This window comes from Rhizoctonia solani, chromosome 16, assembly GCF_016906535.1.
Source record: "Rhizoctonia solani chromosome 16, complete sequence".
Classification (NCBI taxonomy): Eukaryota; Fungi; Basidiomycota; class Agaricomycetes; order Cantharellales; family Ceratobasidiaceae; genus Rhizoctonia; species Rhizoctonia solani.
The window spans coordinates 3,247,060-3,258,788 of record NC_057385.1 but is presented as its reverse complement, the minus strand read 5'-3'; the positions used below and the strand labels follow the sequence as shown (position 1 = coordinate 3,258,788).

Here is an 11,729-nt window from a genome sequence, read left to right as displayed (position 1 = left end):
CAAGAGAGAGGTTGTTGTGGGCAGCGCGGCGGTCACGTGGAACACGCGTGAATGGATATAGTACAAACAAGTCATTACAGTGTGTATGAACTTCATTTACTTCTTATCCTGGGCCAAAATATCAACTACTCTTTGAACTTTGCCATCGTTCCCTGTCCCTGGTGCAATCTCTTTATCTGTCCGAGTACCGATTCGGATGTCTGTTGCAACCCTCGGCGTTCCTAACACAGAGTTATAGCCGTCTGTGAAGCAATGTATTAAACAGGGGCATACCGAGTGCATGCACTGCAGCATGGCAATCGTGGATGGCCTTGGAAACCGCTGACCACGGTCCTTCTTCTCTGCTGCGTGAGACAAGCCGTGACCCGACCAGTAAAAACATACCAATATTCGTTCCGTATCCACTAAAACAACCATTAATCGGTTAGTGCAAATAATACGGGAAACAACTAACTGGAGCTGAGCGAGGTGGTGCATCAGTCCCTGCATATAGAACAAATGATTAAGTCTACACGTACTTTATATGTCAATCCAGATTTCTCCAGCACTCGTTGACACTATCACGAAGTTCACCTACGAGGTCATTCTTGACCGAGAGTCACGTACCTCTGCGATTTGTGGGCCAACCTACATTATCAAGTGATAAGTCGTCTTGTAAATGTGGGAATAAGACCTACCGAAGGCTCTCCAGTACCCATTGGGATGAGACAAAAATCTGATGACATAGTTGATATGTCCTAGAGCTGGTAGGAGCAAAGGATATGCGTACCTGCGACCGCATATAGCTCATCTTGTGATGCTTGAGCCATGGTGAAACTAGTGGGAGTAATAGTCTAATCAGACGTGCGAATGATCATGATCGTAAACTGATGATGCTGAGTGAGGTAATGACCTTCTTGACAAGGCGCAATATTTGTATTTAGATTACTGTTGATGCAGGCAAGGCGAGGTAGCCAAGCGGTCTAAGGCGCTAGACTAAGGTGTTCTATTAAGAGCAACTGAAATCTAGTTCTTCGGAGCGTGGGTTCGAATCCCACCCTCGTCATTTTGTTCCATGAGAATCAACATAATTTTACTTTAACATTCACCATTAACCTTAGTAGTTTAATCGTCTTTCAATTGCAGCAAACAGTTTGTATTCACACTCCAAGCCATGTCAGGTTTGTGGAAATACATGTCTATACATGGCAGTAGATTTCCGAAGGAGATCTGAAGCTATCAGTAGTCGCATTGATCAGTCTTTCAGCGGCCCTTGCTTTCTGATATAATGTCATTTCCTGTCCTTATATACATATTGCATGTGGGAAAGATACCAAAATCTAGTACGATACTTAAGAATGATCACTTTCAGTACTACTTGAATTATCGATGAGTAGATGAAGGGGTACCTTTCAGCTTGGATGCTAAGTTAAAAATCGTTGTGAATTGCGCTGCTTTTTAGCTAAATTCAACTGAAACATGTCTACAACCTCTCAGTATCTCATCCTCCCACAGAGTAGTGAGTGAATGCAGTTTTACTGCATGGTGCCTGTCCGTAGTCGTATAGTACGGTCTTATAGTAATTAATATTGGCTTTGTCTCAATCTCCTAAAGTCCTCGATTGCGATGTAATTAATACATATCAGTCTCTGGAAGTCTTAATACTGGCAATCCCCGTTGGACTAATCAAACCTCGAAGCGGTCGTAGGGTTTCACTTTTGACTCTGATTCCAAAATCAGCAAGTAACACATATTCCGAATGGATTCGCCGTGCATTCGTATCACGATCCGAGTGACAGAACTCGACAGAGTTATTCGTCAATCCTCGTAGATTAATTAATATTTCAGTGTTCCGCTATAAGCCTTCATGCCAGTGATGGTTTCGCCACGTAGTTTGTCTTGTCCGTAATATGCTCACATTTTATAAGATTCGAAGTAAACCATGGGTGAAATTTTTCACGTGATTTCAAGAGTGCTGGTTCCTTAGAGTGGTCTGTGCTGTTGTTACATCTCATTTGGCAACCCAGGCTTTTGCGAAACGCGCGATAGATTGAACTTTACCTTACCTGATCTCAGCCAGCATCATGGGCAACATCTATTCACTATACAGAATGACCTTTCCCTCAAAGTCGCTCTTTAGCGTTGATCAGATTCCGGACTTGACAGGTCAAGTGACTATCGTTACTGGGTAGGTCAACTTTATTACCGCCACGCGCTGCTACTTGATGTATGTCACACGTTAGAGGAAATACAGGTATCGGTAAAGAGACCTGCAAGGCGAGTAGGTTTCTACCCTGCGCAGCGTCCATATCTGAAGCCGATCAATTCAAGGTGCTCCTCCTCAAAAATGCCAAAGTCTACCTCGCTGCCCGGAGCAAAGCCAGAGCAGACGAAGCCATCCAATGGCTAGAACGAGAAACAAACGGAAAAAGTCCTATTTTTCTCGAGCTAGACCTTGCCAACCTCGATTCAGTTCGGGAGGCTGCTGAAGAGTTCATGAGGTAAGTCGGAGTTTTGAGCACCAGATTGATGCTCAGTTGAAAGTAGCAAAGAGAAAGAGTTACATATACTCTTCAATAATGCGTATGTAACTAATTATGGTTACATCTAAACGTCGATGATAACACTTGGATTACTTAGAGGGGTTCTGGAACCTCCAGTAGAACTGCGAACAGTTGATGGATATGACCTGCAATTTGGGACTAATACACTAGGGCATTACTTTACCTCTTTACTGTTAACAACTTTGATTCACACGGCCAGGAATTCTCCAGTTGCCGGTAAGCGTGAATAGTCATATGCACCTAACGCCTATTTTTACCCTCGTAGGCGGACACGCGAGAGTAGTCACTACTTCAAGTATGGCTGCTTTTGCTATTTGGAAGGGTAGTATTGTTTGGGAAACGTTGGGCACAGACATGGCCAGCCAAAAAGCATGCAAAAAGGCAGGGACCAGGTTCCTTTATTGTCAGAGCAAACTAGTAAGCCAGAGTTATGATTAAATATTCGGGATGCCAAAGGTTTGACTTGAGTTTACAGGGCAACGTGCTTTTTTCAAACGAATTAGCCAAGCGTTATGAGGAACAGGGAATTGTAGCATGCTCAGTGCACCCAGGTATGTACTTAGGATCACCAACAGATAGTCATCAACGTTCTTCCTAGGAGTCATACAATCCGAACTCTTTCGATATGTACCGCGCTTATTCGCGAAAGCCGTCGTGGGTCGAGTTTCATTGAATAAACCAGTACCGAGGGGACTAACATATTGAGGAAGGCCTTAATCGTATACCCTGCAAGCCAAGGTGCGCTCACCCAGCTTTGGGCCGGAACTATGCCCGAGGGATTGGAGCATAACGGAAAGGCAAGTGGTTACTTGGGTTTTAGTAGTACACTATGTATAATAATTTGCGTGCTACTTATAATGGACAATAGTTCCTAGTTCCTTGGGCCCAAGTAGGAGTTATGCCTCCAGGTGCCCGTGATGGGAAAGTTGCAGAGAAACTGTGGACATGGTTGGAGGAGCAAGTGAAGGGTCATTGATTACGATCATTCAGAATCCCACCCCTTGTTTTGAGTCGGCCTTAGCGTCATTGCACTTTGTTTTCAGAAAATAGTTCTTTGCTGGGTATCTTACGGGTACGATGTCAAATAAAACTGTCCATTGATTTTGAAGTAACTAGTAACCGACAATATGGCAAAAAGGCAACAAAGAGTCCGACTGGTAAGATAACAGAGGTAGCAGCCAAATTCTATGAGGGATCAGAGAGAGAGACTATGCGAGAGTTTAATATGGACATGATCGAGGCATAAAATTGCAAGGAACGAAAGGATTATGGGCGAGACAATTGCTCCTTTCGGTAGAACCAGAAATACCCAAATACAATAATGAGCTGAGAGACCAATGCGATCCAGAATGGTGCTGATGCCATTGGGCTTCCCGAAAGGCCATCTGTGAGGTTGGGTGAGTCGGAGTAAACCAAGCTTACACGTGACTACTCACCAGAGAAGTCCCATTTGGCGGCGTCGGGGAACACACTACCAGGCCCAATTCGGTTTGGTGCGGTTGCACGGGCAACCATGACACAAATACTACCAATGACTTGTGCCAGCGCCAGCGTAGCACAAACATGGAGACGGGAGAGTGTCTATCATAATTGGTCAGACGAGGACTACAGCATGGAGTAAATTAAAACTCACCTGAAGCAGAATCATTCCAAGACCGACACCTTGAATAGCATCAAGTACACCGAGCCAGAGCCAGAGTGAGGTACCCAAGTAAGGTCCAGCTCTACCCGCCCAAGGAATGTACAAGGCAAGCGAAGAGGTACCCCAGAGCATTTGGCACCAACGAGGAGCACCGAGACCGACAGCGAAGATGGGTAGGAACCAGGTATGGGTCTTGGTGATACGGGTCAAGATGTACATCATGAGGAACCAAACCACGACGAAGAACGCGATGACGAGGAGTAAAATGGCCCATTTAGGAATTGGTGAGTTCCATAGGAATGACCAATTACGGCCATAAGGTCCGCTTAGCCAGTAGTCGCGCAGGATTTCGGAGGCCAAGAACCAGACAACAATGTGACGACGGAACAAGGTCCTAGCGAAGTTGGGCACCTTTGGAGGTACTTGGCGGTAGTATTCTAAAAAAAACATGAGTACTCAGCCAGTGTGATAGCCAATGTACTTACCAGGCAAGCCCCACATGAGACAATAACCGAAGGCCAAGCTCATAAATGCCAGAGGCCAGAGAATGCAGATTGTCCACCAAGGAGGCCTGACGTTCGGCTCGGCGCCAGTCAACCTATAACCCCAGTACCAAAGAGCTGCCACCCAAACCTGTTGCGAGCCCTGAACAATACATGCACGCATCGTCCAGACTTCGGTCGCAGCACCAGCTTCTTCACCAAAGTTGAGACCAAAGAATAAGAAGGCAGCGGCAGAAGCTACAGCATAAGCCCAAGTGGCGGCGCTACCGAATGTTTGACGGTAAGGCGCGAGGGAATCTGACAACGCAGGAATACCGATGATGAAAAAGGCCAGGAAGTAGAATATCCAAGGGATGGAAAGCACGTAAACCGAGGGCTTGAGACGGAACAGCGCCCACCAGACGATCGAGGCTGCGAGGAAGATACCTCCCAGAACATACAATTGCAGATCGGTTTGCGAGCCTTGACCGGAAAGGAGTGTAATTTGGAAACTGGTAGCGCCAAGCATCTGCCCAAGGGCAATGATGATCGTGTACAAGGGCCAGCCGTAAATAGTGTGTTGCATTCTGATCTGAAGTGCGGTCATGTTCGGAGTGTCATTCTCGTTGGGCAAAGGACCGCTGTAGTTCTTGGTGTCAAATCCTTGTCCGGGAGTGCCTGGAGTTTGAGGGAATGCAGGTGAAGCAGGACGAGAGTCAAAGTGCGAAGGGGTGCCCCAGCTCGAGTCGCGGTGAGACCGGATAGATGCAGCGCTAGAGTTGATCTTGTCTCGCTTGACCTTATCGAAGAATGCTTCTTCACTCTTAGTCAAGAACTTCTCAATCGACAGTTCGCTCTTGGAATTCTCGGCGGTGAGTAGTTGGAGTTTTGCGACAAAGGCCTGAGCAACCTCGCCATCAGCGTCCGTAAACGATGCCATAGCCTTGTTGAGAGGAGAAGAAGCGCCTTTCTCATCCATGATGGAAGAAATCGATTCGACAGAGCCAACACGTGAATGTGTGCCAAACGGACGATGAGGAGCAGCGTTCTCGTCAAGGAACGGATCAGCAACATGCTTATGTTCCCGAGCAATAGCCCTGTTCGCCCTGTTCAAGAAGCCACCAAAATCATCTGGCCTGTTGCCGGTAGGAGACGGTGCACGCGAATGGTCTTCGTAATCAGATGCTTCACTCTGGACAGAATTTCGAGACGAGTTTGCTTGGTGTCCGAGATGAGGTGCATGAAGTGTATCGCCCATGGAAATGCCGCTACGAGTACTTTGTGCGTCCCAGTTGGGTTGTGTAGGCTCAGGTTTGTGGAGCGGGTTCCAATCCTCGGTATCCATACCCTGGATAGCACGGTTACCCGACTGGCCAGGCTTAATGCAATCCTTTTCAGACCAAGCTTCAGGGCCAGCCAGTCGACGAGATGTGTTGATACTACGACGGTGGAAGTCTTCCATACGCTGACGCCATTCGACGACAGGGAAACGCTGCATAGCCGAACGAGCACGGAGGACAGCACGTTCTTCTTCTGTGGACTTGAGAGCCAATTTGATTGTCTTCGCGAATTGCGACAACATGTGATTGGTAGATGTAGACTCGACAGGGAACCACTGAAATTAGTAAATGAATATGATTAGCACCCTTCATGACGAGAAGTAAAGGAAAACGCACCCAGCCAGGCATGAGACCAAGACCACCGAGACGCGATCCGACACCGAGAGCACCTTTACGACCGAATTCGACGGCGACCAAACCGAAGGGCTCGTCACGAGAGGGAATCAAAGCAAAGTCGGCACCCGAGAACAAGAAAGGTGGGAGTGCAGTAAACTCGGGCTTAGAGTAAACACGATCGGGGTACATTTCCATGAGACGAGCAAGTTTCTCGGCTGCAAACCGACCGTATAGATCGATAACAGGACCGACAGCAATCAATTGAATCGAAGGCTTTTTCTCAAGTCTAGATATGAAAGAATCAGCACGTGCGAGCAGCAGCAGACAAGAAAGCACTCACAGCGAGGGCATAGCATCCGCAATAACATCGACACCTTTCTGTTTGGACCAACGTCCGACGAACACGAACAAGTCAGCTTTAGGATCTTGCTTGATATTGGCCCATTCTTGAGCCTGGCGCTTGAGTTCTGGTCGTTTGGATTCGGCGTCTTGGTCGATTTCGACATTCATCATGTCAACTGGCTTTTCGTCAAGGGCAGCAATATCGGAAGGATCAGGGTTGGGAAGCGAGTCGACGTGTTTCAATGTCCACAGAGCGGGGTAGCGAGCCCAAGAGCGTTTTCCGTACTGTGAACAAATGTGTAAGCAATATTCCAACGACAGCCAGCCACTGCACGTACTTTGTCAGACACACCAGCTACACCGGTACTCTTCTGGTGCACACTGATGAACGAAGCTGCGGCGTGAAGCAAATTGAACGTATTGCCGAATTGAACATACTATTCGGGCCAGTCAGCTCGATTATATCATCAACCAAAAGAAAACTACGTACTTTGGTGCAGACTTCCTTGCTGATGTTGAACGCAGAGCAAACCTCCTTCATTTCCTCCTTGGTACGTAAAGGCCATAGACCCTGGAATTCGGCGTTGTGAAGCGACAAGCACACAGGAAGGACCTTGGGGAGCAAGTACAATGGGGCCAACGCGCCGTGATAATCTATCGAATACAGTCAGGACTATTTACGCGACTGTACAAAGCCAAGGTACTCACCGTTGATGTGGTAGATATCGATAACGGGGAAACGCCTAACGGTCTCTGCAATGGCCTGGTTCCAAGTCGAGTAGAAGATAGCCGAAGACAAATCGTCCATGCGAGCGGGGTAAGGGTCGGCCTTGGTTTGTGCACGGAATACGGGAGAGTCGAGAATGATGTAGGTGATATTGTCCAAAACGTGGTATTCGACCTCGATGAGGTAAGGTTCACCAAAGATAATAACTTCAATCGGTTCTGCGGGTTCACCAGCAGGATACTCGAGATCCTTGACCTTGGGGACAACCCAGTAGATATCGCAATCGGACATGGCTTTACCCATGAGAGAAGACATGACACCGAGACCACCAATCCTACAAATCCAATCAGTACCTAATAAGCGGCAACAATTCATAGCACTCACTTGACTTTTAGCTTCCAATCAATAATTTCGTACTCGAGTGTTGCAATCAGGACTTGTCGCCTCTTCTGTGGGTTCTCGGGCCAACCAATGACAGGACCAGTATAGACCTTGGTACCGTGCGTTGGCTTCTCGCCCATCGGGGTACCGGGCATACCCTTATCGTCGCCGTGCTGGTTCGCTTTCATAATACCCAAAGCTCCAAGGATAGGGAAGTAGCTCGAAGCATCAGCCTTGGGAGTGGTACCCCACTTGTTGACCTTGATCTCGTAAAAGTTGCGACGGAAGATAACGACAGCGATGATAGCAGTGATCAGCGGGATAGAGAGCAGCAACGCGTACATGATGGCTCCGACGGCCGAGTTTCCACGGGGCTCCAGGTACCAACGTTGAGTCTTGTCGTCGACCATGAGTGCCCAGGAGAGATATGGCTTGGGAGGTGCGGACATGTTGAGATAGTTGGGAGAAGCCGCGTTAGGAGGAAGGCGATCCATAACACCGTCGCCGTTCGTGTCTCCGTAGAAGTAATCATCGTAGCCAAAGACGTTGAGCTGTACATAGCTAGGCCAGGTTGCCATGATTGGGAGCTCCCAGACACCCTTGTCGTTCATGGTCATTTGCGCAGAGATACCCTTGTCAAAGCCCCAGGTATTGAACGGACCACGAGCGATGAACTGAGGAACGCGGCGAGGGAGTGCGTATCCACGATCAGCGTGCACAACGGCGGTCGCAGACCCAGCGAGCTCGGCCCAATACTGAACAATCAAGTGTTGGCCTTCCCAAAACATGTCCTCCGTAGGCTCAAACAGGTTTCCAGGAATAGTGGTCTTCTCTTCGTAAGTTGCCCAAGTCGACCAGTTCTTGCCATAGTTCCAGGTGTAACGGAACATGTCCGCTCCAAGGGCGCTATGAGTAAACGAGTACGAGCCATCGGCATACCCAAAAGCATCGTTATCGTAATCAGCGTCTGGGAACACCATAACGTTCTTAGACGATCCTTTGCGAAGAAGGAAGTGATCCGAAGTGCCTGTGGTACGACCATCCGCAGCGGCGACATTGTTGACCCTAATGTCGAGAATGCCATCCGGCACGTTGGTAAGGGTCGCGGACCAAGACCATGCTGAAGGAGTATCACCAGGGAGCGTAGGCTGGATTGGATTCGTAACGGCTCCGCACTGGACCGAACCGGCGTTGAGAGTAGGGGTTCCGCGAACGGTAGACGACATGTTGAAGGATATACCATTGGTAACTGATGTGCAAGTCATCTCGGTGTTGAATTCGAGAACAATGTTGATAGTGGTGGCGTTGGCATCCCCAGACTCGGCGTGCAGACGTGTATCGTGGCCAGGCGAGAAGCGAGTGAGCATCGGAGGCGGCTGAACCCAGTTGGCAACCGGCACAAACGCCTTGAACGAATAGGGCTGAAGAGTAATGGTAGGAAGACATCCGACCCATGGAGCAGCGCCATTGCCATTGAAAGAAGATTGTGAATTCTCGAGCTCGTATGTTTCGAATGGATAGAACAAGTTACGAATCCTGGTGCCCCCAACCCAAGGAGTAGATACCCAGAGCGCGCTGTTACAATCGTACGAGTAGGTCTGGGTCACATTCATATTGGTAAAGACCATCCAGACATCGTTCACGGTGGAGTTGAAGTTGGCCTGTAGTCCAGGAAGAGGGGAACGGGAGACGGACCACCAGCCGATTTCGGTCTGCGTTCTGTTCGAACCAGGAAGTTGAATATACGACGTCCAATTACCGTTTTGCAAGAGACGGAAGCCATCTGTCAATACTGGGTATTGCTTGCGGAGGTAATGGAAGTGAGCCATCATACGACGAGAACCGGCTGAAGGGTCAAAGTGATCAAGTGAATTCCAGTCATCTTCGCAACCAAGGAGAGCCTTTTCGAGGCGCATGTTGAAGTATTGTTCCGATCCGAGCCTGTAGCATCCATGTCTCTGCCATGCCTGACTGCTGGTCATGGGTTGACGACCAAAGAGATAGTTGGACGCTCCGTTGTCAAACAGATAAAAGTCTTGTTCTTCGCCATAGTAGAGCTATCAGGTCGTTAGACCAATATTCGAATTAGGTTAATACGATGCTTACCAGAGGAATACCAGGCATCAGCAACGAATTAATAAATGTCCCGAGCATTTGCTTTTGAGTACCGTTCACCAGACTCGGCCAGCGGAAAACGTCAAAGTTCGAAATACCAAACATGTGGCGGGGATCAAATTCTCCAGTCTCGGCGTTCAGGAAGTCATTCGTTTTGCCCATGGTCGTCCAGACATCGAAAAAGTTGGGTGTAGTATCGTAGGCGACTTGAAGGTTACCATCCATTCCAAGAATACGAGACAACGCACGATACACTGAGTAGTGGAAAGCGACCGAGTCGAGCGAGTGTCGGGTTTGTTCTCGCAAAAAGTACTGGTTTTGCGCATTGGTCAGGTTCGCACCGAGCTCGAATGTGGTAGGACGCTGGGTAGGTGTACGGCCTCGACCGCTGGAAACTTGTCAGAATGGGACGGTGCGATCGATCGAGACAACTTACAGGTAAAGAGCACCAAAAGTGTCACCACCAGTAACTTCACCGACGATGAAAAAGTTGGTCTTGCCGATCTCCTTGGCGCACTGGCGAGTATGAGCTGACCAGTCAGCCAGAGCATCCACAGTGACCTGTGTGGCCTTGTCGATACGAATGGCATCAATGTCCAAAGCCTTGATGGTGAGACATGAGAACACTTGAATCTTGGCGCGAACATTGGCGTTCCATTCACGGAGACGATCTTGTACGGAAGCAAACTTGGACAACTGACGATTCCAGTCGGGGTGGACACCGAACGCTTCCATGTCTCCGTACTGATCAAACTCGGAGGCATAGCAGCCGGTGTGGTCAATGGGGACTATTTCACCGCCGTCGTTCCACATGGTAGGCAGTTTGCAGGTATCGTTGTGCTCGTTGCTAATTTTGAAGTCTGGATACTCATCATTCCCCAAGGCGCGTAGCGAGGACGCTTCCATACGCCGTCGTACTCGTCGATGGAGAAAGGTGTAGAAGTGTTCAAGTGGCCAGCAAATCCAATCATGTCACCCATGGTTCCGACTGTAAAGTCAAGCATGAGATACATGCCGCGCGCGTGAATTGCATCGGTAAGAGCACGCCAGTCGTCGATTGTGCCCCAGTGAGGATCAAGTGTAGAAAAATCAATGGGGAGTAACCTATATCGGGAACGGTTAGCATAGGTTTGATGAATTACCATATTTGAGCATAAGTAATGGAACGCGATCAAACGCGAGAAAAATGGGTAACCAGGGAAAAAAACCGATATCGGATGGAATGAAAAGCATAAAAAGGGTGCTACTTACTGTCAGCCTGCCATGGCATGTTGAGGAAAGGAGTACCAGCAATGAAAATGCAACCGATGCCCATGCCTTGGAGATAATCGAGTTTTCGCATGAGACCGCGGACATCGCCACCAAAGCGGAGATTGACTTCGCGCCAGTCATTTTCGAACATTGTTTTGAAGTAGTCGTTGTTGCTGGGCTCTCCATCGGCAAATTTGTCGAGCAAAATGGTGTAAATGGGATATTCTCGCCAGTTGGCGGGAGAAGGCGTGTAGGTGGTGTTTGGGCGGGTTGAATCGTATTCAAGCACGTTTGTTGTGCCTTGTTTGATGTTGAGATTGTAGTCGGTGAGCGACTCGTTGTATGGCATTCCAAGCGTGCCCGTAAGCAACGCAAGTGCTGCCAGACCCAGAGGGCCTGGTCTTGGGAGTCTCATCCCCACTACTCGAAATAGATTAACAATACAAAAACAACCAGCAAAACAGAGCAATCCACAGCAAGGAAAACCAGCCTCAACTAGAGACGAGTGCGGAAAGAGGAGAGACGGAAGAAGGTGAATCTGAAAACTCCAAGCCGGTTTCACTACTTTAA

The 11,729-nt window shown here is 48.5% G+C and overlaps 3 protein-coding genes and 1 non-coding gene across 4 annotated transcripts; 2 read left to right on the top strand and 2 right to left on the bottom strand.

The window, feature by feature from the left end:
- Positions 1 to 96: 96 nt before the first annotated feature.
- RhiXN_02308 (DNA replication licensing factor mcm6) lies at positions 97 to 809 on the bottom strand (the record flags this gene model as incomplete). Its single annotated transcript, XM_043322127.1, has 7 exons — positions 97 to 221; positions 274 to 404; positions 455 to 483; positions 519 to 557; positions 607 to 627; positions 678 to 715; positions 770 to 809. 7 exons carry the CDS (start codon positions 807 to 809, stop codon positions 97 to 99), a joined length of 423 nt encoding a protein of 140 aa, XP_043187950.1.
- A 134-nt stretch (positions 810 to 943) lies between these two features.
- On the top strand, positions 944 to 1,045 carry RhiXN_12468. The gene has a single exon. It is a non-coding gene; the product is annotated as a tRNA-Leu (tRNA).
- Positions 1,046 to 2,090: 1,045 nt separating this feature from the next.
- Positions 2,091 to 3,519, top strand: RhiXN_02307 (short chain dehydrogenase; the record flags this gene model as incomplete). Its single annotated transcript, XM_043322126.1, has 9 exons — positions 2,091 to 2,167; positions 2,223 to 2,480; positions 2,527 to 2,562; positions 2,620 to 2,759; positions 2,809 to 2,960; positions 3,019 to 3,094; positions 3,142 to 3,197; positions 3,254 to 3,365; positions 3,419 to 3,519. 9 exons carry the CDS (start codon positions 2,091 to 2,093, stop codon positions 3,517 to 3,519), a joined length of 1,008 nt encoding a protein of 335 aa, XP_043187949.1.
- Positions 3,520 to 3,809: 290 nt separating this feature from the next.
- RhiXN_02306 (alpha-1,3-glucan synthase) lies at positions 3,810 to 11,508 on the bottom strand (the record flags this gene model as incomplete). Its single annotated transcript, XM_043322125.1, has 14 exons — positions 3,810 to 3,928; positions 3,980 to 4,124; positions 4,177 to 4,622; positions 4,671 to 6,282; positions 6,344 to 6,629; positions 6,684 to 6,970; positions 7,024 to 7,122; positions 7,176 to 7,339; positions 7,394 to 7,746; positions 7,797 to 9,850; positions 9,900 to 10,296; positions 10,345 to 10,652; positions 10,706 to 11,012; positions 11,156 to 11,508. The coding sequence occupies 14 exons, from the start codon at positions 11,506 to 11,508 to the stop codon at positions 3,810 to 3,812; spliced, it is 6,930 nt and encodes a 2,309-aa protein (XP_043187948.1).
- Between the last annotated feature and the right edge of the window lie 221 nt (positions 11,509 to 11,729).